Source organism: Sciurus vulgaris, assembly GCF_902686455.1.
Source record: "Sciurus vulgaris genome assembly, chromosome: 3".
Lineage (NCBI taxonomy): Eukaryota > Metazoa > Chordata > Mammalia > Rodentia > Sciuridae > Sciurus > Sciurus vulgaris.
Window position 1 is genome coordinate 24573989 of NC_136463.1, and position 26471 is coordinate 24600459.

The window sequence follows — 26471 nt, forward strand, 5'->3', positions numbered from 1 at the left end:
GACACTTCAAAGACCTGGCGGCCGGGAATGCTTCCTGAGGGGGAGGGGCCGGGCGAGGGAAGGGGGAAGGCCGGTCAGGGGATTGGGGATGGAGTAGGCCGCCCCCGTCAGCGCACTGCCCCCCTGGCAGACTCTTCCGCTGGGCCCGCCTCCTTTTCACCAGCACCTGTTCAACCGGAACATCAAGGGGCCCGGGCCGCCGCTCCCCGCTCCGCGTCTCTTTAGTACCTTTCATCCGGGCTGGGGGGGCGAATCCCCGCCCAGGAGGGGGATATGGCGGGGGAGAACTTGTCCTTGACCTGGTCTGTGGCGTCAGGGATTTACTCCCTTAATCCTGGCCAGGCGGGAGTTTGGAGAGATCCGGGAAGCTGAATTCTAGGCTGCAACCCTCGCACCTCCGCTCGCTCCTGCGTGGACGCGGGGAATCCCGGAGGGCTACCGGGAGGAAGAGCTGTCTGCCTTTCTGCGGCTTCTGTGCCTGAGGGAAGGGGCCGAGAGCCAGGGTATTGCCAAAAGCCTGTCCGAGGGCCGGGATCCTAGGGAGGACGGTTGCACTCCCTTTTCGTGGTCAGTTTTGTGAGCTTCGCTCATACGAAAAACCAAACAAGACGCAGAGGAGAGACTTTACTTAGGAGTTTCTAACGAATTACCTTTACTAGCAAGAATAAAATTCCAAGAAAAACGCGAAAACGCCAGTCCTAACCACGCACCAGTTTCAGAATATTTGAATATTTGCTTTCGGGACCCACCACTGCCATAGCGGCCACAGTTTCGGGTTTCGCCAGACTGGGGTCATTTGAAGGCTCACTGGTCCCGGCGACCAGGGATGGGCAATCTGGTGACAAGGGCCGGGAAGCCTTTGTCTTGGATCGGCTTGGTGTCCAGTGTGCCCCTGAAGCTTGTGGGATGGACAGCTGACGACACTTACACGTTTAGTGTTTTAGGAACATGGTTTCGTTTAATCCTTTCAGATGGGCTTTAATGGCCCCCTTTAGTGGACGGAGCAACTGAAGTCTCCACGTTTTAAAATGACTTCCTCAACAACACACAGCCTGAAAACATCGGAGCCAGGATTCGAACCCACTCTGTCCTCGGCTAGGGCTGGGGCTCCACACGGATTGTTCCAGTGCGGAGCTGGGATGCCCGCCCTCCTCTATGTGCGCATCCACAACTGTTTTCTTCCGATGTCCAAGGAAAGCCGGCGTCCCCTGGGCTAGGCTAGATTCGCAATAGGTACCCGGGGCTGAGCTGTCAAGTTCATTCTTCAGTTGCCAACATTTATTTTCCTGAGCACCCACTACGCGCCGATCCATGAAAATCAAACAAGAGCGAGACTACGAAAAGTGGTTTCTAGTTCATCGTGCTCTCTGTGGTGTAAGTGATCACGGATATGAGGTGTCACGCAGATCGTGGCTGTGCGGCTTTCGGCGAGTGACTTCACCTCTCCGAGGCTCAGTCTGTCCCTCTGAAAGTGGAGCATTAATACCCTCTGGCAAGGGTTGTAGAGAAAATGAAACGAAAATCCTTTTGCAAAGCGCTAAGACACACAGTAGGTGCTCAGTTCCTGCAGATCCCCGCCCCGCCCCGCCGGGCTAAGCTTGCCAGGGCAGCGCGTTCGCGTTCCCGCTTCCCGCCCCGCGCATCTCCACCCGCCTCGCGGGTCCCGCGGCAAAGGGACTGGGGCAGAGACGACCAAACAGAAAATTATTTCCGCCCGCTCGGCCCGCCCCGCCCCGCCCCGCCCCGCCCGTCCCCGGAGCCAGAAGGGGATTGTGGGGCCGCCGCGGCCGCTGCCGGAGCCGAGCGGGGCGGAAGCGCGCGTCGCGCTGCTGCTCGGGCCCGACCGCGCCGGCCCCCGCACCTCCCGGCCGGGGCTGCGGGCTGCGGTCGGGGCGGTCCCGGGGCGGAGGCGCCTGCCGCCGGGCACGTTTCCGCGAAGTCTGGCTCGCCGGTTCCCGGAACCGAGCGGGGGAGGCTGGAGTGTGTTGCGGTTTCGCTTCCGCTAGCCAGCCGGGCGTTTGGTTTCGCCGGTCTCCGGGGCCGGGGGTGCGACCTCTCCTCTTGGCCATTAGACAGTCCCAGGCTCGAAGAAGAGACTGCGCCGGCGCCCGCGGGTTTGCGTTTCCTTTGCGTCTGGTTTGCATAGCGTTTTCTGCCCTCAAAGTAAAGCTTCTGACCTTGGGGGCGTTCGAGAGGTTAAGTTCCTCTCCCGAGGTAATCCAGTCAACGGGAGGCTTCAGGTGGTTGGGTGGGAGCGCCTGGCGTGATCTGGTAGAAAGGGGTAGCGGGGAAGGGTGCACTGTTATCAGACTAGGTTCCAGTCCTAGTCCTGTCCCTAGACAGACCTAGGTTCCAGTCCCAGTTCTGTCACTTACCATTACCGACCGTAGTGCCTTATCCAGGACCCTCGGTTTCCCCATCTCAGACTGTTAGTACCAATCATCGATGATGTGGCCACATTGCCTGTCAAGCGCGAGGCACAGGGAACGGGTGATTTCCCCTTAAAGGTTATGACTGGTGACGATCTATCTAGTAGGCCTGGTCTGCTTGCAAGGGTGATGTACAGATTTTTTCCTAAGTTAAACACCCCCCCTCGCCCGTGCATGATAGATAAAGGCTGATCTAAAGAGGAACTAGTGGGAGTGAGGGGATTCCCCAGGCATTAGGAGGTCCACAGTCATGATTATTGTAGTGACTTTGCACATGTGAGGTTTTGGGCTTTTCACAGATTCCTCAACAGGAAGAACACAGTACTTAGTTTCAAATCTTGCCTTTACCATTAGCTAGCAGTCTTGGTTTGCCAAACTGTAAAATGGGGATGATTGGGTCCCCGCCTCCAATCTGCAGGACTATGGCAACTCCAGCCAGGGTCCCAGCAGATACTTTAAGAGCTGTGGGTGAAGCTGAGTAGTTCCCTTAATCTTTTTAAAGCATCAGGGACTTCTAGGAAGTTAGGATGAGCAGGAGAGGAAGAAGTTCATGAGAGGAGATAGCCATCTACTCAAACTTAAGAGCTCCCAGCAATATGATCTTGGGCAAAGCAGTTACCCTCTCTGATATTTGGTTCAGTGACAAGATCTTGAAAGTTCTCTTGGAGTTTTCATCCTGTAGGTTGATGACTGTGTTCCTGGGGAAGTTTCCAGCCTGGGGGTGACAGATGACTAGTACTTTTGACCTGTGGTGTTCCTCTTTTTCTACCAGTTCTTCCTGATGTCTAATCTTCATTCCTCTTGTTATAATTAACCATCAGGACAGAAGCTGAAAAAGTTATATTAGTCTGTCTTTTAGCAAATACTTCACTGAATCATGGGCTGGCCATGCAAGATACACAGATAATACCCAGGCTGATGGGGGTGTCAGATATAGAGAAATAACGAAGATGGTAAGGGCTATGAACAGTGCGGACACTGTCAGGGAGTGGAGTAACTGTGTTTGTGGGATCAGGAAAGGCCTGAGCTGGGACCCAGTGGGTGATGAAGGGTTGATAGGTAGATATGGGGAAGAAGGGCACCCAGGCAGGGAGAATGGCATATTCAAAGGCACAGGGGCAGGAACCACAAAGTGAGCGTGTTGAAGTTTTGCACTGTGGCAACCATCTGGTGGTCTGTGTGGCAGAAGAAAGGATGGGGGGAACAGCAGCAAGGTGACAGACTGAGGGACCCTGGATGTCTTGCCAAGGAGTTTAGGTTTAATCCTGAGGGAAATGGGGAGCTGTGGGGCTTTAAAGTAAGGGGATTGTCAAATCGGTGGGGGGGGGTTGTTAGGTTTGGGAGAAGCTTGAGGTTGGGAGATGGCAGGACAGCAATTCTCAAACCTTTCAAGTACATTAGAGTCCTTTGGGGGTCTGGTTCAAATGCAGATTCTAATCCAGTAGGTCTGGGGTGGGGTCTGAGAACCAGTATTTTAAACAAGCCCCCACTCCAACGAGTGCCTGGGGTTAGCCTCAGAGGGATCCGTGTGTGAGATGAGGGCCCAACTCTGGCTGTAGCAGGCGAAAGGAAGGTTGGGTGTGAGGATATTAAGAAGGTGGGATGTGCCTGCCCATTATAGAGGTCCCATAGACTCTGGAGGCTGAGGTAGGAGGATTGCAAATTCAAGGATAGCCTTAGCAATTTAGTGAGGCCCTAAGCAACTTTTAGACCCTGTCTCAAAAAATAAAAAGGACTGGGGATGTGGCTCAGTGGTAAAGCATCCTTGGGTTCAATCCCCATTACCCACCCCACTGCAAAAAAAAAAAAAAAAAAAAAAGAAAGAAAGAAAGAAAAAGAGGGATGTTAGTCTTTTTTTTTTTTTTCCCCCCCCCCCCAGTACTGGGCCCCATGCATGCCAGGTAAGCACTCGCTTTACCCTTGAACCACATCCCCAGCCCAAGAAGGTAAGAAGGTGGGGTGTTAGAAATGGGACTGGGGCTATTTGGCAAGGCAAGACCAAGAGAAGTACTCCCAGGGGTGCAGTCTAGAGGTTTTGGTGAATGGGGCTCACCTGTGCATTCAGTGATAGAACCCAGGGTTGTGAGTGGGGTAGGAGCTGGTTACAGAGCCACTTTGGATACGCTGACCTTCTCCACCTGTGGCGCCTGAGGTAGACTTTCTGGCTCAGCGGGAAGTGTGGACTGGAGAGACCCAAGAGTGAGGGCAAGCAAGCTGTTCTGAGAAGCAGGGGTGCTCATCAAGAAAGGGGCATTTAAGAAGGAGAAAGCTGGGCACCTTGGCACATGCTTGTAATCCCAGTGACTCTGAAGGCTGATGCAGGAGGATCGCATGTTCAAAGCCAGCCTTAGCAATTTAGCAAGACCCTGTCTCAAAGTAAAAAATAACAAAAGGGGTCGGAATGTGGCTCAGTGGTTAAGCACTCTGGTACCAAGAAAAAAAAAGGGGGGGGAAGTGGCACCAGGGTCACATGCCATCAAGAGGTCAAGGAATGGAAGTGTTCTACAAAGGAGGAAGCCTAGTGACCTCAGCCTGGAAAGTTCCAGATGCTGGTGGGGTGGATGCTGACCAATTGGGAGGTGAGAAAGGAAGAAATAGTGGGAAACAGCACTAGGCAATGGGAGGATGGAGGGGCAAGGGCATCCTTGGAGTCCAGGATGAACACCGAGGACAAGAGCAGGCACTGGGGAGAGGAGAGTCCTTCCAGGCTGCAAGGCACACCCCGCTGTGAGATGGGTTCTGTTCTGTGGGTGTGGGGCAGGTACCCAGGGAGCCCTGGGTAAGGAGCTCAACTGCCTGGAACAGTCAGGTAAGCCTCCTTGGAAGAGACAGTCTCAACTGTGACATGAAGGTGACAGAATTTGCTAGGTAACCAGCTGAGAGAGTCTCACAGGCTAGGACCAGTACATCAGGCCAGCGTGAGAACCCCACCATGCTCAGGGAATACACGTGTCCAGTGTGAGGAAGGGGAGGTGACAGGAGGGAAGGGATCAGGGCATCTCACACCTGGCCCAGACTTGACCCAAGGAAGATGAGGTTCCATGGAAGATGCTGAGCAGATGCACATGTTGCAAAGTTTGCCATGGCTGCAGTGGAGTTGGTAGCCAAGGGGGGTTAAGGCAAAAGTTAGAGTGATGTGAAATTTTGCTAGTTTGTAAATTAGAATGTACGTTCTTTAGGGTAGTAGTAGTTTTTATGTATTGTAGTCAAACACCTGGATCAGCTTCTGGCACATAGTAGGTATTCTGTTAATTCTTGTCACACAAATGAGTGGCAGATTGAATATCTCTGGGAATGAGGAGGAAGCTCTGTACTTCTGGGAGTGTTGTTGGTAAGGATAGAGAGGGAATCCATACGGGGTGAAGTCAAGAGAAGGGGATAATTGATGGTAGTGATGGGGGGCAGGCTGAGTCCTGGGTGTCCATCTTAACTGGAATCCTGAAGAAGGGATTGGTGAGGGTTGATTAATTCAGTTTGCGTTCTAGTGGACCAAACTTGGAGAGGACTGTGTGTGTGTGTATGTGTGTGTGTGTAGCATTAAAAATTGTCAAATGACTTTGAGATATATGCCATATTCTGTCTACTTTTCTCACATATCCTTGATACTCTGAAAAAAAAATAGATGGTAAGTGAAGCCCTGAGATGGGTGAGCTCATGCCAAGAGGTTGGGCAGGTGCAGGGAACACAGGTCAGTGGCATTTAAGAAGGGCAGAGGAAGAGGAGCCAAGCAAGGAGCATCCAGAGATGGAGGAAGAACCCCAGAGAAAGTAGGGTCCTGGGAACCCCAGAAGAAAGGAAGGAAGGAAGGAGGGAGTGGCCCCAAAGGGCAGGCTTCTCAGCTGACTCATACCACACAGTCCCTCCAGGGGCTGTGCTGGGACAGGACAGCAGGCAAGGGGAGTGCAAGGTCAGAGGAAGCACAGCATGTGTTTTTAGTGGGAACAGTCCCAGGCTTAGGTGGACCTGACAGGGCAACCTGCTTCCCCAGAAAGAAGGATGGAGGCAGAATGTGTGTGTGTGTGTGTGTGTGGTGTGTGTGTGTACATGTGTACGTGTGACCTTTCTGCTTGGAAGTTTATTTTCTCTTTTAAAAAAATCATTTCTCTGAGCTAGGCACAGTGGTACACTCATTTTAGCTTATTCGCTGCTGTGACCAAAAGACCTGACAAGAACAATTAGAGGAGGAAAAGTTAATCTGGGGACTTGTGGTTTCAGAGATCTTAGTCCGCAGATGGCCAACTCCATTATTTGGGGCTTGAGGTGAGGCAAAACATCATGGTGTGGAGGAGGAAAGCAGTTCAGGACTTGGCCACCAGGAAGAAGAAACTCCACATGCCAGACACAAAATATAGATCCCAAAGGCATGCCCCCAATGGCCTCCCTCCAGCCACACCCCACCTGCCTACAGTCGCCACCCAGTTAATCCCTGTCAAGCAATCAATTCACTGATTGGGTTAAAGCTGTCATAACCCAATTATTCCACCTCTAAGCTTTCTTTCATTGTCTCACATATGAGCTTTTGGGGGACACCTCATATCTAAACCATAACATACTTGTAATCCCAGCGACTTAGGAGGCTAAGGCAGGAAGATCAAGAGTTCAAGGTCAGCCTCAGAAATTTAGTGAGATCCTGTCTCAAAAAGGCTGGAGATGTGACTGGTAAAGGGCCCCTAGGTTCAATCCCCCGTACCCCCACCCCTAAAAAAGTCCTGGTTTTTGTTTATTTTGGTACTAGGGATTGAACCCAGGAGCTCTCTACCACTGAGCTACATCCCATATTCTGTGTACCCTTTTTTTTTTTTTAATTTTTTATTTTGAGACAGGGTCTTGCTAAGTTGCTGAGGTTGGCCTTAGTCTTGTGATCCTCCTACCTCAGCCTCCCAAGTTGCTGAGGTGAGAGGTGTAAGTCACCACACCTGGATAATTCTGCTTTTTAATATTAACTTTATTGTGGTATAATTTATAGATTTTAAAATGTACACATTTTATATTTGTGTGGGGGGTGCTTCAGTGATCCCAGGGCCTCTCCCATGCTAGGTAAGTGTTCCACCACTGAGCTACACCACCAACTCCTTGAAATGCACGCATTTTAAAATTTTCTTCACATGTACAAACAGAGAAACAACATGTATCTTATTTGTTTACAATAAAAAAAATTTTTTTTCAGTACCAGGGATTGAATTTAGGGACACTTGACCACTGAGCCAAACCCCCAGCCATATTTTGTATTTTATTTAGAGATGAGGTCTCATTGTATTGCTCAGCATCTCACTTTTTCTGAGACTGGCTTTGAACTTGAAATCCTCCTGCCTCAGCTTCCTGAGCTTCTGGGATTACAGGTGTGCACCACTGCGCTGGCTGAAATGCACACATTTTAAGCATGTAGGTAATAATTTTTAACAAGTAATACAGCCATGTAACCACCACCCTGATAGAAATATAGAGCATTTCCATCTGTCTGGAAAGTTCCTTCATATCCCACTGCAACCAGTCCTCAGCCCCAGATGGTATTGATCTGATTTCTCTTAACTGCACAACAGGTTAGATTTCTGGTCCTAGAACTTCATAAGAATATGCAATAATGCACTTCTGTGTTTGACATCTCTTGCTCAGTCATGTATTTTCTCTTTAAAACAGGAAATAAAACCGTGGCTGAGGTGGGGACGCCACTGGAGGGCAGTGGAGGAAACCCCACAGGGCTGTGGGATAAGAGGGACCAGACAGGCCAGAGACAGTAAATAAAGTTGTCCTTGATTGTGGCCTTTAGCAGAAGCAGAGTATAGCCATGTGCATTTGGGATTAGGGCTGAGGACCCCAGGATACAGCAAGCCTTGATCATGGCAGGACCAGCCTGGACCCTGGACCCAACAGTGCTGTGGAGATGAGGAGGCCAGGACCCAGAGGTGGACATAGAAAGTCTTCAGGATGAAGATGGGAGCTGGGATTCAAAATCCTCCCACACTCCAGTCAGGACTGGCCACCTCCTCCGATGGAATGGCTCTGGAATCTTTCCTCTGTTCTCTGACTCTGGTCCAGGCCCTCAGTGCCTTGACCCTAATCCTCTGCTTTTCTAGCCAAGCCTCAGCTGGGATCCATCTCTTCCCCGTCTCATGGAGCCTTGTGGTCCTGATATGCAACCTCTTTTCTTGCTCCTCCCCTTAGCCTGCAAATGGACTCAGACCACCACCGGCTTGGCCTGGTCCCCCAGACCTCACTCCATCCCAGCCCTGCCCTGTTTTCTAAACCACAAGCGCAGCTCAGCTTCTGAGTCCACCTCACTCCTGCTGAAATTGTTCTGCCAAAAGTCACCAATCACTACCTGTCATGGACACCTCCTGGAGGATGTGGCTATCCAGTGTCCCTCTTCATATTCCAGAGAGTGCCCCACTGGATGATGTACCCTAGATTTCTCCTTTTTTTTTTTTTGTTTCCTGCAATACTGGAGATTGAACCCAGGAGCACTCCACCACTGACCTACATCCCCAACTCTTTTTAATATTTCTAAAATTTTGAGACAGGGTCTCATTAAGTTGTGAAGCTGGTCTTGAGCTTGCCATCCTCTTGCCTCAGTCTCCTCAGTAGCTGGGATTAGAGGTGTGAACCACCACGCCCTGCTACCCTAGATCTCCATCTACCTGTTCTTCCCCCTTCCACCCAACACCAGCTACTCTATCCATAGCCTTCTCCATCTCAGTTGATGGCAACTTGATCTTGTCAGTTGATCTGACCAAAAACCTTGGAGTCATTCCTGCTTCCCTTCCCAAACTCACTCGGCATATCCTATCACCTCTACCTTCAAAATATGGACAGAATTAGACAACTTCCACCATCTCCATCCTCATTTTTATCCCTGGATTACTAAGGCAGCCTCCTAGCTGGTCTCCCTGCCTCTGTCCATCAATCCCCACGCTGTGGCTACAGTGATCCTATTCAACTGCGAGATGATCAGGTCCCCCATCTCCATCCAGGTTCAAAGTCCACCAGGGTCACACTGTATTCAGAGGGAAGCCCAGGTCCTTGCAGGCCCTACAAGGTCCTATACAACTTGCTGTTCCAAACCCTCTGACCAGGGTTCCTCCACTCCCTGCCCACCTTGCTTCCTGAGGAGGCTCTCCTGTCCACCCTATTTAAAACTGCACTGCCCCCCACTCCCATGTGTCCTGCCTTCCTTGTGCTTTTTCTTGTTCTACATTATTCATGTATTTGTATCTTTTTTATTCTTACCTGGCACACGAGATCACCGCGAAGTCAGGGATCTTTATGGATTTTGTTGCTATGGGCCTAGGGCTGTGCCTGGCACATACAGTTTCTCAATAAACGTTTACAGAAAGGACTGAAGGAATTCTGAGCCCATCCCCTGGGCAGCCAAAAGGTGGGCATGTGACCCAAGCTGTGCTCAACTAATGCCTCTGTGCTCTGCTCTCTTGATATAGGGGAGTCACTTTTTTTTTTTTTTTTTTTTTTTTTTTTCATTTTTTGGTACTGGGGATTGAACCCAGGGGTGCTTTACCCCTGAGCCAGACCCCTAGCTCACATCTTATTTTGAGACAGGGTCTCACTAAGTTGCTGAGGTAGGCCTTGAACTTTCAATCCTCCTGTCTCAGCCTCCCAAATTGCTGGGATTACAGACACGGGCTACGTGCCTGGCTGGGAGTCCTTGGTCTAGTGATTTCAGCTTCAGATAATCAACAAACTGATAGGGCCTATTTTGTAAAACTCCTCAGATCCTTGATGACTTTGCTGGTAGCACCCTATGAGTGACTTGTCTTGTGCCTATTCCTGTGAGATCCTATTGTCCTTTCTGCTTCATGGTCCCTAGGCTGTGAGTCCAGGTGATTTCTCTCATTTATCTGCGCTTGCTAAGAAGCCAGGGTCTTCTGAGGCTCTAAATCCCTTCTGAGTCTCAAAACCACTCAGGCCAGTCACTCCTCAGTCACTGTCCTCCCTGAGCGCTCCATGGCACTTGACCCCAGGACTGTCGTTTCTCCTGCAGACTCGCTCCCTTCCCTCACAGCCTCCCTGCTCACATTTCTCCCCTGCCCTGGGAGGGTCCTCTTTCCCTGCCCACCCCTCAGGTGCCTCTTCTGGGTCTACATGGCCTTCCCTGGAAGAGCTTCTTCACGCCTGTTCTTTTGCCCTTGACCTAGATTCCTGTGACCGGTCCTGACTTCTCTTCAGTCCCAAATCCCCTTTCCCAGGCCTCTGCAGATCACAACCCCGAGTCCACCACTGACTGTGCACCCCCACCCCCTGCCCCTCTTCTAGGTCCCACCTCGCTTCATAGCCTCCCAAGTCATCCTTCTTAATGCTTCTTCCTCACTCCTCCGAAGCAGCCACCACGTCCCATAGACTCTCCCTTGTCACTGCTGCCTAAGTCCCAATGTGCCCCTGTTTTCTCCAAGCACAGCCCTCATTCAGCCCAGTCATCGCTGTCACAAACCTCTGCAGCTGTCTCCCATTGTCCTCGTCACCGCCTCTTTCAGCAGCAACTAAAACTGACCTCTGGAACACATTCCCGTTGAGCGTTGAATGTGCAGCTCCCAGGAGCCCATCCTAAGGCAGCTCCCTGTCCACAGGAGATCTCACATCCCCAAGGCCCCGAGATGGACTCTCCCTATGGAGCAGACACTTCACAGGCTCCTGACTTAAATGTCTGACCCACTTCAGTCAGAGAGAGAGAGGACAGCTCCAGGGTCACACTTTCACACAGACAACACAGACCTCATCAGAGTGAGTGGAAGAGTGTCCTTGCTTTGAATGAAATGCCAATGAGGGACAACTTAAGCTAATTATCAAGTCATGCCGAAAGCCAATTATGGACATCGTCATGTTATAAACACCATTTCTCCAGAGAGTGCTTGGAGACATCTGGACAGCTGGGGGGAAGCTGAGCTTATTACCTTCCCCTCTAACCGGCTCTGTCTCCTTGACCCACCCAAGATGTGGGAGAAACTTTGGACTGAGCCAGGGGTCTATTTCCCCGCCTCCCCACAGCTGGTGGGCTACAGGTACCATGATTCTCCCTCAAATCTTGTCCAATCCTATGGCCAGTCACTGCCCTGAGGTCTTCACCATCTGTGGCTGCAGCCTTGGGTGAGTGACTGAACAAGCCAGAGTCTTATTTCCTGGAAAAATTGGATTCTCCTTTTAAACACAGTGGAGGTTTAGCTGAGATGGAGCGTGCCCAACTGGCAGAGTGAAGGGTTCAAACTAGCAAGTGCTGGTCCCCACCCCTTTCCCATTCCCCCTCTTGAACTTCTTCCCTTACCAAGTCTTATCAGACCATTTCCATGGCTTCAAAGTGGTCCATAATTCTCCATCCTACAAGACTAATTCCAAATTTCTTATCAAAGCTTTCTGCCTTTTGAGTTCTAGTTCCTGCCCATCCTTCTTCCTGTGATTCAGCTACACTGGCCTCCTTCATTTATTTCCTTAAAGCACAATCATGCCAGAGTATTGTGAAGGAGGAAAGTGTAACTTCTTAATGGAGGGATTGGCTGTCACCCATGGAACTCAGGCATCGAGGACACCCTGAGGTCATTGGAGGGCAAGATGTAGTGGGAGCATCGCCTATGAAGTGTTTGAAGTGTTCTCGTCCATATATTGTCAACCTGAATCTAATCAAGCCCAAAGATCAAGTTTCCAGTTTACACGATAAACAACATACCAAGGAAGCAATCAGAGAAATCTGGAAGGTGGGATGTGATATCTGTAATTTATTTAACATTCTTTAACAATTCAACAAATCAATGATATGGGCCGGGGGGGAAGGTTATTCTAGAGTTAAATGAGACTTTAGAGACATAACCCAGTGCAGTGTGCAGCTCTTATTTAGATCCTGGTTGGAACAAACCAAATGGAATAAAAAAAGCATATGACAGGGACAAGTAGTTACATTTGAATATGGTCAGGGTATTAGATGATATTAAGGAATTATTGTTAACATTGTGAGGTGGGATCATAATATCACAGTGAGCAAATTTTCTGCAGTTTTTATGGATGAATTACCATGCAAGCTCTAAAGCACTTCCAAATATCTCCACAAAAATGAGAAGTATACTAAAATGTCAAGAATGAAAAGTATACTAAAATGCTAATTGGTAAATCTAGGTAATGAGCATATGGGGGAATTCATTTTGCTATAGGGTACTTTCATGAGGGTATTGTACTAGGGCTTGAAACCAGGGGTTCTCCTCTACCAAGAAGCCACATCCCCAGCCTTTTTTTTTTTTTTTTTTTTTTTTTTTTTTTTTTGGGTAACCAGGATTAAACCTAGTGGACTTAACTACTGAGCCACAACCCCAGCTCTTTTTTATATTTTATTTAGAGACAGGGTTTCGCTGAATTGTTTTGGGCCTCACTAAGTTGCTGAGGCTGGCTTTCAATTTGCAATCCTCCTGCCTCAGCCTCCCAGGCAGCTGGAATTTTAAGCTTGTACCACCATGCCTGACTTGGCTGTTTTTGTATGTGTGTGTGCCAGGGATTGAACCCAAGGGTGCTTAACCACTGAACCACATCCCCAGCCATATTTTTAAAAATACTTTTTGTTGTAGATGGACATGGTACCTTTATTTTATTTATTTGTATGTGGGGCTGAGGATCGAACCCTGTGCTTCACACATGCTAAGCAAATGCTCTACCCCTGAGCCACAGCCCCTGCCCCTCCCCAGGCATTTTTATTTTTTATTTTGAGACAGGGTCTCACTAAGTTGCTAGGGCCTTGCTCAGTTGCTGAGGCTGGCTTTGAACTTACGATCCTCCTGCATCATTCTCCCGAACTGCTGGGACTGCAGGTGTGCACCACCACAACCTGGCTTTTTTTAGGCTTAAAAATGTACATAGTTAAAAAAAAAAAAAAAGAAAGAAAAAAAAATTAAAGATGTATTTGAGTAACAACTATATGCCAGTCACAGAGCACAGGCAAAATTGAACAAGGTCCCTGTGTCCATGAAACATGTAGTGGGAGAGAGGTGAAGCAGGAGAGAACTGCTTTGAAGGAGATACACATAGTTTTCGAAGGATCAAACATGGTTGAAACTGATCAGGACTGGGAGGAGAGGGTGGGGAAAAGTTTTCTCCAAGGAAGGAAGGACTCAGTGATGCTCTGAACAGAAGCAGACATTGGCCAGGGGAAGGGAGATGAAGGAAGTGCAGGCAGAGAGGGAGGAGAGCAGGAAGTCTGTTGCTTTAGACACTAAAGAAGGACCAAGTGGCTGAAGGGAAAGAGAACATCTCAGGAGAAGAGGAAGGTGGGGAACCCGTCCCAGGAGGGAACTGTGCATAACATTGTTACACTTAGGTAACCCTAATGGGATGAGTGAGATGGGAAACCATTAAGCAATTTTTTTAAACTACTACAATTTTATTTAAACAAATTAGAAAATTTAGTTGATTAAATGATTTTGAGAGCTGGGGATGTAGCTCAGTGGTAGAGCACATGCCTAGCACATGCAAGGCCCTGGGGTGCATCTCCAGTACCGTAAAAGTTTTTTAAAAATTTTTTTAAAAAGAAAAAAAGGGACTGGGGTTGTGGCTCAGTGGTAGACTGTTTGCCTAGTATGCGGGAGGCACTGGGTTCAATTCTCAGCATCACATAAATAAATAAATAAAATAAAGTTTAAAAAAAAAAAAAAAAGATTTTGAGAAGGGGTATAACACAAACCAGTCTGTGGCTTTGAGAAGATAACTGGGGTATTAACAATGATGTGACTTTCTGAGGTATTGACTCAGAGGTGTCAGGACTGTCTGGGTTTCTGGCTGTGGAGGTGGCTGGGTGGGGGAACCATACATTGGGATAGCTGTCCCTAGGGGTGCAAGTCGTGGCTGTTGGGGTGGGGTGGGCACTAATGGTTTGGGACAGGTTCAGTTTGAGTGGGTTTGGAAATGCCCAGGGTACCTGAGTGGGAAGTGGGGTGTCCTGGACCTGAGGAGAGCTTGAACCCTTGTAGACTGATGGTCATTGTGAAGTGGTTATAGAAGAGGGTCCAGAAAGAGAAAAGAGTTCTGGACTGAGCCTTGAGGACCCCTTATATTGTGGGCTGAAGAGAGGAGAATCAACCTGCACTGAAGACCAAGAGAGAGCAGCTAGTGAGGCAGGACAGCAGGGCAGTGGGTGCCTAGAAGGCAGGTGACTGGAATTTTCTAGAAAGAGGAAGAGGCCGACACTGCAGGCTGCTGCTGAGAGGTCAAGAGGAGTGACAAGAGCCTGCTGGTTTCGATGAGATGGAGGCCACTGGGACTTTGGCAAGAGCTATTTTGGTGGCAGGTGGGGGAGGAAGCAGATGGAAGTGGGTTGAGGAGTAAGTGGGAAGTGAGAAAAGGAAGACGACGTGTGCAGACAGCTCTTGAGGGAAGTTTGGCTGTGAAGGGGAGAGAGGGATGGGGCTAAGCCTCTGGGGTCAAGGGAAGATTTGGCTTAATTTTTTTTTTTTTTTTTTTTTTTTTTTTTGTGCTGGGGATGGAACCCAGCCCCTTGAGCGTGCTAAACATGTGCTCTACCACCAAGCATCAAGCTACACTCCAGCCCAGATTTGGTCTTTAAATGCTCATGGGGAGAGTGGTTGGTTCTGCAAGAAAAATCAGAGATGATTCTGCAAGGGTGGCTAGGAAGGGACAAAGTCAGGGCACCCTTCTACTTAACAGGAAGTGGTCCTGGCTGGGAGCCGTGGGCACTTCGGCAGGGGCATGCTTGCTTACACCATTTCCTGGGTTGGAATTCTTCCTCTGTGTACTCTGGCTCATCCTTCAGAACCCAGATGGACAGTTACCTTTTCTAAAAAGACTTCCTTCCTCTAGGGTCACCCTTCTTCTAAGGTCCACGGTCAGACCTCTAATGCTACTTCTCAGATTAGCCTGTAATGTCCATCTCCCCACCAGACTGTCTCCTTCATCCTGGAGTCCCCAGGGCCTGCCTGGGCCTTGCTCCATGGTGGGTATCTGGTAACTGTGGGGTGAAGAGATGAATGAACTACTATAGATAACTGAAGGAAGTATAGAGGAGGACAAGCCGGTAATAATTTCTGAGGAATGTGGGAAAAGAGAAGAAACCCAGGAAAAGGGGAATGGGTACCTAAGCTACTGCCAAAAGCACCTTCATTTATCAAGGGCTTCTGTGGACCAGGTGCTAAACACTGAAGCCTCCATATCCCCAGAAGAATACCCTGGTCCTCTTGTGTATGACCTGGATCCCCAATTTTACTAGAATGTCAACTCTCCGAGGTGAGGTTTATCTGTCTTGCTCACTTCTGTGCTTCCAGTTCTAGAATTGCACTGGCATGAAGGGTTGCCAGACAAAAGGCAAGATGTCAGTTGAGTTTGAATTACAGAAAAATAATAAACAATTTGTTTACTATAAGTATGTTTTCCAATCTCTGTGCTACTTTTGGCAGTCCTGTACATAGTAGGTACTTAGGTACTTAATAAATAGAGTGGAATAAATATCACTTGGTTAAATAACACCAAGGAGATGCAATTAGTAAATTCAAGACAGAAATGGAGGAGACAATCTAATATCTTCAGTGAGTAAGTTAAAAGGAGAAGATAAAAAAAAAAAAAGGAGCTTTCTTTTTCAGTGGTGGGGATCCAATTCAGGGCCTCGTGTGCTAGGCAAGTCTCCTACCACTGAGCCACATCCCCGTCCCATAAAGGAGGAATTTATAGATTCAAAGAGACTTAGGAGACATATTAACCATTTGATTCTTTCTTTGCATCCTAATTCAAATAAACTGAATAAATTGTAAAGAAAAACTATTATGAGATAATTAAAAAAGTGCACACTGACTGCTTTCTTGGTGATGTTAAAGGATGACTTAATTTTCTTAGGCTTAGTAATAATGTTAGGGTTATGTTCACTTTTAGAGTTCTCATCTAAGGGTGGCACACACCTGTAATCCCAGTGGCTTGGATGGTGAGGCAGGGGGATTGCAAATTCAAGACCAGGCTCAGCAACTTAGTGAGACCCTGTCTCAAAAAAAAAAAAAAATTTAATAATAATAATTAAAAGGGCTGGGGATGTGGCTCAGTGATAAAGTGACCCTGGATTCAATTCCTGGTACCAAAAAATAGAAAATAGAAGTCCTCATCTTGCAGAAATATATAGTGAAGTATTTGAGAATGCAATTACATGATGTCTGAGATTTGCTTCAAAACAATATGGGGTCATGTATATCTAAAAAGAACAAATAAAAAAAATGGGGTAAGTTCTCTATCTTAATTTTGGGGTGTGTTCTTTGTCAAAACTACTCAAAATGCTGGTACAGTGTACAGCACTTGTGCAAGGCCCTGGGTTCCATCCCCAGCATTGCAAACAACAAAAGCTATTCAAATTGTGCATGTGAGCTGGACGTGATGGCCCATGCCTGTAATCCCAGTGTCTCCAGAGCCTGAGGCAGGAGGGTCCCAAGTTCAAAGCCAGCCTCAGCAACTTAGCAAGTTGTTTACAACTTGGTGAGACCCTGTCTCAAAATAAAAAAATGAAAAGGGCTGGGGATATGGCTCAGTGATAAGTGCCCCTGGGTTCAATCCCTGATGCAAAACAAAACCAAAAAAAAAAAAAAAAAAAAAAAAAAAAAACTTTTTAAAATGTGTGTTTTATTGAATATACATCATATCTCAATGGAGTATATTAAAAAAAAAAAAAAGCATGTTTCTGGGGACCATCTCTCCCTCTGGAGATGTCTCTCATTCTCCCTTGAGTGTGCATTCCTTGCTTTACCCCAAAGGCATCTTTGTTTAGAAATTGCTCCCCAATCCCATTCTCCCTTGAGTGTGTGTGTACCTTTGTAAGTAAACCTCTGTCATTGCCTTTCAAAAATAATAAAAATGTGCTGCCAAGGAATCAAACCCAGGGCCTCATACAACTAAGCATGTGCTCTACTATTAAGTCTGAAGTTGATTTTTATTTTATTTTATTTTTTTACAAAGGGGCAGGGGAGGAAGTGGGTGGGTTAAGAATGAGAAAATATTAGCCACGAATTGGTAAGTGTTGAAGCTGGGTGTTAGGTACATGGAGGTTTATTATGGTCCATTGTTTGGTTTAGTGTGGATTTGAAATTTTCTATAATAAAACACATTTTTAATTGCATGAAGGAAGATGCTATTTCTGTTTTTCAGATGAGGAAACTAAAGCTTCCAGAGGTTAAGTAACTTGCTCCAAAATCACACAGCTGGTAAAGTGATGAGTCTGGAATGTGAACAACCCAGAGTCCCAACTTAGCTATTAACCATGGGGCCAGTTTCCCAGCGGAAGAGAGCAGTGTGTGGGCTTATGCTAAGGGGCAAGGCAGCCCTGCTGGGCCAGAGCAGAGTCTGACAGGGAATTCTGGAAGGAAGCAAGAAGGGCTAACAAGGTGGTGGCCTGGGTGTGAGTGGGGTCAAGAAATGGCTTCTCTCAGATTCCTCCTTGCAGGTTAACTAGTGGCTACCAGTGTGGACTTAGAACCTGGCTGTTTGGGTTTGAGTACTGGCTCTTCCACTTGGTAGCAGTATGACAGGCAGGTCACTTCTCTCCCTTAGTGTCCTTATTTAGAACCCAGATAAGCTGGGCGTGGTGGTGCATGCTTGTAATCCCAGCAGCTTGGGAGGCTGAGGCAGGAAGATCATGAGTCCAAAGCCAGCCTCTGCAACTTAGTGAGGTCCTAAGCAACCAATAAGACCCTATCTTTAAATAAAATATAAAAAAAAAAAAAAGGGCTAGGGATGTGGCTTAGTAGTTAAGCACCCTTGGGTTCAATCCCTGGTACCAAAAATAAAATAAAAATATCTAGAACCCAGATATTAATAGGAATGTAAAATGGCATACCCAGTTGAGAAATCAGTTTGGCAGCTTTTTAAAAAGTTAAACATAAGAGCTGGGGGTGTAGCTTAGTAGGAGAGCACTCTCAGTGGGAGAGGATCTAGGTTCAATTCCCAGCACCACAAGAAAAATAAATAAAAAATAAGATAGGCATGCTGGCACACCCTGTAATCCCAGCTATTCAGGAGGCTGAGGCAGGAGGATCTCAATTTCAAGGTGAGCCTAAGCAAATTAGTGAAACCTTGTCTTGAAATAACAAATAAAAAATGCTCAGTGGTAGACTCCCACTGGGTTCAATGCCCCATACGATAAATAAATAAACAAAAATTTAAACATAAATGTACCATATGACCTAGTGATCCCACTCTTTATTTGTATTTATTTATTACAGTACTGGAATTGAATGTAGGGGAGCTCTACCAATAAATTATACCTCCAGATTTTTCTTTTTAGACACAGGTTCTCACTAAATTATAGAGGCTAGCTTAAAAAATGTGATCCTGGGGCTGGGGTTATAGCTCAGATGGTAGATTGCTTGCCTTGAAAACACAAGGTCCTGGGTTCAACCCCCAGCAACACACACACACACACACACACACACACACACACACACACACAAAGTGATCTTTCTGCCTCAGCCTCCCAAATGGTACAGATGTGTACCATTGCAGCTGGCTTCCACTTTTAACTACCTACTTAAGAGAAATAAAAGCCTGACCATGTCCAGCTAAGTAAGCATGGTACTGCACACCTATAATGCCAGCAGCTCAAGAGGTTAAGACAGGAGAATCACAAGTTTGAAGCCACTTAGTGAGACCCTGACTCAAAAATAAAAAGGGCTGGGGATGTAGCTCAGTCTTAAAATGCCCCTGGATTCAATTTCCAGTACCAAGAGCAAAAACAAACAAAAAAAATCCCCTATCCTCATACAAAGACTTTGTGTTTGCGGGTATTTTTGTAGTATTGGGGATTGAAACTAGGGCCTCGAACAGGCTAGGCAAGTACTTGACCACTGAGCTATACTTCCAGCCCCACACAAAGACTGGTATGTCAAAGTTCATAATAGCATTATTCATAATAACCAAAAAGTGAAAACAATTCAAATGTGACTGAATAAACAAAATGTGGTATATCCATACCATAGACTATTATTAAGCAATAAAAAGAAATGAACTATTAATCCATACTAGAACCACAAATAAACCTCAAAAATGTTATGCTTGTGTAAAAGAAGTATAAAAGACTACATATTGCATGATTTCATTTATATGAAATGTCCAGAAAAGGGAGATCTATACAGACAGAAAGTAGATTAGTCTCAGGGGCTGGGAATGGGAACAGGAATTAACTGCAAATGGGGATGAGCAATCCCATAAGAAATATTCTAAAGTTGGATTATTAAGATGGTTGTATAAGTCTAAATCTACTTAAAATCGCTGCATTGGCACAGGGTTAAGCATGATATGTACATTTAAAAAATAACATCTAATAGGATTGATATGGGGGTTAAATAACAGAGTTTTTAGAACAGAGACTGGCATGCAGAAAGTGCCACAGATGTTATTATTACAGGACTGACATCTGGGGCAGTTCCCTGCAGTGCCTTCTAGGGGGAAAAGTCCAACTAGGCAGGTCCTCTGTTCCCAAATCCTTGAACACTATCCTTGGGTAAGAACTAGATAAACCAAGGAAGGGGAAGGGCTGGCATCCAGGTCCCCAAGGTTCCTTTCTGCTCCTAATCCTGGGGGTGTCAGATGGGACCCAGCAACCAGCCTTGTCTGTCCTTTCCTTGGTGAGCGTGAGAAGGTGGTGGCCCACCTCATCTCATAGGCTGAGAACGGGGTCGAGTGTCCTCTACCGTAGGCAGTGGGAATTGCAGCGCTGAGCCGGCCTGCCTGAGTAATGGTAACCACTCACTTCGTGTTTCAGCCCTGCTGACATTGTAAGAAAGCCACAGTTGTCCCTTTCACTGGGAGGGATACTGCCATTCAGAGTATCTACATGACTTTCCCAGTGGTGCACAGCTGGTCCCCAGTCCAAGGCCTCTGCAAAAGGTGGCTTGATGACCCCCAGGTTGTTATAGCTAGAGAAACTCACTCTGTCCCCTACTTCAGTGCCCTCTGACTATATTCTGGGGTGCCTGATTAAAGGAAGGGGATGAAGGGAAAGTGGAGATGGAGGGGATTCCTCCTCTATGGAAGAGCTCTCAATAGCACTGGTCCCTTGTTAAAAGCCAAAGCTCCTAACCTCAGATTTGGGGAGCTGGCAGCTTTTGGAGCGGGAGAAGGAAGATCTTCATTGTTATGTAATATTCACTATTTATTCATACAGAAAATTTTCTTGGGTGTTCTCGCCTGTGTCACCATTGTGCTAGGTGTGGGAAAGCAAATATGAAAGAGACTTTTGGGGATAGAAGGAGCTCTCCAGTCCAGGGGCTTGATGATGGGCCCAAGCTTCTTCCTGGCATCTCAGCTGCAGAAGCTGGAGAAGAGCTGGGTCAAAGCAGGGGCCCTCTGTCCCATAAGCAAAATAAATCTGGCATTGCTGTCTGTCTCTACCTAAGCTGTGAAGATAATCATCCTTCGTTCCAGAACTTTCCTCAAGTGATGTGTGTGTGTGTGTGTGTGTGTGTGTGTGTGTGTGTGTGTGTGTGTGTGTTGGGGCCAGGGTTCTTGGGGCAATCAGGAACCCTGGAGGCTAGACCAATTTAGCCAAGTGACCTGGCAGGATCCATGGATTCCCCTCATGACAGCTGTCCTGGAGATGTCTTCTGCAGAGGACTTAAGGGAGGACTGTTTTGAGCAATAAAACCCCTCACCACCTTGGCACTTCAATCCTAGCCCCATTTCAGTGACTTTACCTCCAGCTTCTGACAAAGGGAGATGGGGGAAGTAACCCTTCTTATCCCTTTCTTCCCAGATGTCATTTGATGTCATATAGGAAGTCTATGCCCCCATGGTCACTGCTGGAAATGCCAGGATGTATGCTGCATCATTTGGCCACTTACAGAAACTCTCCCTTGCCCTGGTCCCAGAATGAGATAGTTCTCCCTATGCCCCCCACCCCCTGCATCTTCCCACCCTCTTGCTCCAAGCCATCATACACCAAATCTCTATCTTTTCTGAGGATGGTAATAACCATACAAATGACCTGATTTTTATCAAGAGAGATGTTCCATTTGCTCACTTATTTATTCATTTGTGAATATTCATTGAGTGCCTATTATGTCTGCACACAGATCTAGGCAGTGGGGATGTAGAGGGACCGAGACAAAGTGTTTCCCTCCCATGTGGGCTCTTCTGGGCAGCCAGGGCATCAGCTCAGTTTCAAATTAATGGGAGAGACAGACACCAAGGAACAAATGCTTCACACACTTTCCTATAACAGTAAGCCATGCAGAGAAGGGTAAAAGGATGGAATGTGCTGAGGTTTGTGTGCTGCATTATCAGAGCATTTAGTGGGAATTCACTTTTTCTTTGCTTTACACTCTTTGAGGCAGCTGAGAGTGAGGGTCTGTGTGTCCCTTCCTACACCTCTTCAATTCATTTTGGCAGCTCGGGACTCAGAGTAGGATTTTAGGGGTGGCTGCAGAGCAAGCCCTTTGGAGTCATGTTAAGAGGTGAGGTACTTAAACACTGCATTAGAGAAACAGGTACTGAGAAAACCTATTTATCATCTTCCATGAATGTAATAATACCCCTCCCCTCAATTATTTTTTTCCTCTATGCATCTTGCACTCACATGCTGAATTCGTTCTACATTTATTTTTTCCGGTATTGGGATTGAACCCAGCGTCCCTTTACCACTGAGCTACACCCACGGCCATTTTTATGTTTTATTTTGAGACGGTCTCGCCAGTTTGCCAAGTTTGGTCTCGAACTTGGGATACTCCTGCCTTAGCCTCCCGAGTACCTGAAATTACAGGCGTCTGGAGTCACGTCTGGAGTCTACAAACATTTTTTGAGTCCACGGTGTGCCAGCGCTGTTCTTGCGGCTGGAAACTGAGAAGGAAATTCTCTGCCTGTAGCAGTTCTTGCTGGGTAGTTTATAAACTATCATTGCCTCATTTCTCTCTTTCCTTAACATTGTATGTGCGCTTCAAATCTGTTGATTCACATGGCTCTCCATCAGTCCCAAGAAGGCAGATGTGAACGTTCCCATTTTGCAGATGCGAAAAGTGTGACTGCTACGGGGAAAAACGAGTTGCTTGGCGATGACTAAATGCCAGGACGCCAGGGGGCCACGTGCAGCAGCGGCATCTGGCCCCTCGCGATCCCACCCGCGCACGCTCGCTCTTTCCCTCCCTCCCTGCCGCCGCCGCGCCGGGTCCACGTGTGTGTGTCTGTGTGCGGAATGGGGACGGGGGCGGTGCCGCCGGAGGGGTGGAGTCAAGGCTAACGTCACGGGTAGTGCTGCCCAATCAGCGGCGGGCTCGCGGCCCCGGCGCTGGTATTGGGGCAGCGAGGGGGCAGTTCTCTATAACGCGGTCTCCGGGAGCCAGCGGGGAAGAAAGAAGCCGAGCGGGCGGAAGGCGCCCTCCCCGCCGCCTGGGCCCGGGCACCGGGTGCCGGGCCGGGGTCCTTCCCGCCTCCGGCGACCGCCGGCCGCTTTGTTTTCCCCGCCTCAGCGCTTCGGGCGACTTGGGAGGGCTCCCACCGGGGCTGTGCAGAGAACGCGGCGGCAGGAAGGGCGGCTGACCGCACCGGGACTCGCAGGGACCCAGGAGTCCGGCCGCCGGGAGGGCCGCGTGACGAGATCGAGGAGGGAGCCAGAGCGCCGCGGCCCGGTGTAGCGGGCTCGGGGCGCCCGTGAGCACGGACCTCCCCGTCGAGGGGGGGCGATGTTCCCCTCGCCCGTGGGCTCTTCGGGCAGCCAGGGCATCCCGCCACTGGGACCAGGGCCCCCTCAGTGGGCACCCCCCGAGGCTGCTCCATGGAGACTCTGTGTTCCCCTCCCCGCCTGGCAGTGCCGGCGTCCCCGCGAGGGTCGCCGTGCTCCCCTACACCCCGGAAGCCGCGTCGGGGGACACAGGAGTTCTCTCCGCTGTGCTTGCGTGCCCTTGCCTTCTGCGCCCTTGCCAAACCCCGGGCGTCCTCTCTGAGCCTGGGGCCTGGGGAGCAGGCGCCACGGGCCCCGGTGATGCGGGGCCCTCGAACCTCCGTGTGCACCGGTGGCTGGGCCCCGGATGGCCTGAAGTACCTCGGGGGACAGGCCGGGCAGTTCAGCGATCCGAAATCCCCAGCGGGCGAGGATGCCGATGTCGCGGTGTGCCCGGGCGGCGGAGAGGAGGAAGAGGGCGGAGGCAGCTTCCCGCACTTCGGCGCTAGCTCCTGCGCACCTCCGGGCCGCTGCCCCGAGCCCCGGCGTCCTCGGGAATCTCCGACCAGCTCCGCCTCGGTTCCGCCTGGGCCAGACCCGGGTCTCGAGTCCCAGCCTGATCCAGCCGCCTGCCCGCCTCAGGATCCCGGCTCCCGGCCTCCGCCGCCACCTGTGGGCCTCTCCACCGAGCCCGCGTGTCCCGGGGCGTCTCCCGAGCCGTCCCTGCAGGGCCAGGAGGCTGCAGTCGATGGAAACCCCCCGCTAGCGGCCCCCGAGGCATCAGCCGTTACCTCCTCGACGGTCAGCGCAGCTCCGGCCGCGCCGGGCGATCTCCGCCAAGAACATTTCGATCGTCTGATCCGCCGGTCGAAACTTTGGTGTTATGCGAAGGGCTTCGCCCTGGACACTCCGAGTTTGCGCCGGGGTCCCGAGCGGCCGCCAGCGAAAGGGTCGGCCCGGGGAGCAGCCAAGAAACGCCGGCGGCCACCTCCGCCCCAGCGCAGCGCGCAGCCCCGCCGCCCTGCACCTACACTCCCCACCACGAGCACCTTCAGCCTTCTGGACTGCTTTCCCTGCCCTCCGGCCCTGGTTGTGGGGGAGGACGGAGACTTAGGGCCTGCATCCTCGCTTCGCCTCCAAGGAGACGCCAAACCCCCGCCTGCCCACCCCCTCTGGCGGTGGCAGATGGGGGGACCCGCTGTTCCTGAGCCCCCCAGCCTCAAATTCTGGGGGGTCAACCTGGAGGAACTCTAAGTGTGTGATCTTTTCTGCCAAGTGGGGGAAATTGGGGCTACTGCCAAACTGCGGGCTTGAGGAGACAGCCTCATTTCTCACATTTGCCTGTTCCCTTCCTTTACGTTTTATGGACTGTGGGCAGAAAGACCTCAAATGACAGTGATCCTCAAGCACCTAAGAGGTCGGGGTGAGGTTCCCCCCAACTCATATTTGCAGAGGAACCAAGGGCTGGAGTCGGGAGAAGGCTTGACCCCAAAAGGCTGAATGACACAGATTCCAATCCCTCCTCCACTTCGGCTCTCTGGGGCAGGGCCTTCACACCCCAGGCGGGGAGAAGGAGGCATGCTCAAAGACTGGTGGTGGGGGGTGGTGGTGGGGGAGACCTTGGTGATGGACAAACCGGTTGTTTCTGCGTTGGAGGGCAAGCCTCCGGGTGTGGGGGCTGTGGTAGGGGTGGGAAGGTGATTGGCAGCGCCCTGGGGGCATCCCCGCCCCGCTGCCCAGGCCTTTAACCCTTCACTCCCTTTAGGCCTTTCCATGCCTCTTAGCACTACCCCATCTGTAATAGGGGTAGGGGGCAAATCACCCCCTTCCTGTTTCCTTCCTATGGCCCCCTAAGTTCGGGTGACCCCTTAATTGGTAAGATCTTCCATATCAGTCACCAGCCTTTCCCTTTTGTCCAGTTTTGGAGTTTCTCCCTTCAGTTATCCCCTTTGCTTTTTGTTCGTAAGCTCTTGATGGTGAAAGAGCACCCCCACCTTGGTAAATCAGCCTCCTCCCCAAGTGGCTCCTTGTAGGAAGAGAGCAGTGCTGAGGAACCTCTTCCCCATTGAGGACTTTGCCTGGGGAAGGGGCCTGAGACTGTCCCAGGCAAAGTAATGGAAGGTGGAAGAAATCAATAAAGTCAGACCAAACAAGTCGCCTTTCGAGGTCCACTCCACAGATTCATGGATGGGAGGGGGTGGAAGTAGAGGGCTGGCCTGAGTCCATTCTTTGGACACCCAAACAGCCCCCTAAAGGATGGAGACAAAACAAACTGCTTTTTGCAGAATGCTTAATGAGAGGGCTCTTGGCCTAACCCCAGGGATCCCCAAGGGTCTCCTGGGGCTTGAAGGAGAAAGTTTGGGTTTGGATGGGACCTGAGATACTTTCTTCCTCCTCTAGCCTCAGGCATTTTAGGAGTTGTCAGGGATCTGATGGATCCGAAGGGGGCAGGGCCACGGGATTAGGTTTGAGGTCAGAGGTTCTGTTTTCCAGGCAGAGGGGAGAGATAGGCCTGGGCCACGCCCCAGCCAGGAGGGTTCCCTGGAGCGGGAGAGAACTGGAATGAATGCACTCTCCTCCACCCAGGTGAGGTCAGAGGAGGCTAGGTCTCTGGGAGGTTCCCGGCTGAGGTGTGAGGGGCAGCTGGGGGACCCTTCTGCCCACATCGCGCTAGTGAATAGCGCTCCCTCTTCCCCCCAAACCGGGGTGAAGGAGGAATAATTCCCACATACAACACTGGGGAAGGACTTGTCTCCTTTTCTGTGAAAATGCTTTGTAAAAAGTTGTTATTGTTTGCATAGAGCAGATTCTTGAGAAAAACTGTTTTGGACCACAAAATTGTGTTTGTTTTCAAAGCTGTCTCCTTTCATTTTTCTTTCGCTGGGGGTGAGGGTGGGGGTGGGGTGGGTGGGCGTGTGGTGGGCACTGCTCTTTTAACATCTGGCCTTTATGAACCCTGCTGACCTCCCCTCCCCCCTCCAGCTGTGTCCTTGGAAGGAGGAAGGAGGGTGGGAGACTGCTTTCCATTCCTCGGTGTTTCAGGGGTATCCGTCTTACCTTGCCCCCCCAAGAAAGGAGGAGAGGAAGAAGGCAAGCACTGGGACTGGGGGTGGGTGGGAAATCACTCTGAAGCGATGATGTTTGCAGGAGGAATTGGGAAAGGCAGGCTCCCTCTTTTGAAAAAGCTCCTTGCTTTTAGTGATGTGGTCTGGTTCAGCTTTGGCCTTTTCGACCTGCCTGGAACTGGGGATGGGGTAGATTAGCTCTGGGCAAAGGAGAAAGGGGTGCTTGGCAGGAGGTCCCCTTCCTACACCGCTTCTCTGAGGGTTGGGAGGTGATGCACTAGTTTGGCTGGCCCTCCCCACCCCCACGAAAGGCTTTATCCTTGACCTGGAAGGAGGCAGCTGTGAGTTAAAAGACTCACCTCTTGG

At 49.7% G+C, this 26471-nt stretch overlaps 1 protein-coding gene and 1 long non-coding RNA gene across 2 annotated transcripts in view; both read left to right on the top strand.

The window, feature by feature from the left end:
* Positions 1 to 26471, top strand: part of LOC306656643 — a 56810-nt gene that overhangs the window by 2707 nt on the left and 27632 nt on the right. The gene's annotated exons all lie outside the window — the stretch shown is intronic.
* EPOP (elongin BC and polycomb repressive complex 2 associated protein) lies at positions 4165 to 25193 on the top strand. Its single transcript, XM_079132046.1, has 2 exons — positions 4165 to 4198; positions 22870 to 25193. The coding sequence occupies exon 2, from the start codon at positions 23155 to 23157 to the stop codon at positions 24292 to 24294; it is 1140 nt and encodes a 379-aa protein (XP_078988172.1). The 5' UTR covers positions 4165 to 4198; positions 22870 to 23154; the 3' UTR covers positions 24295 to 25193.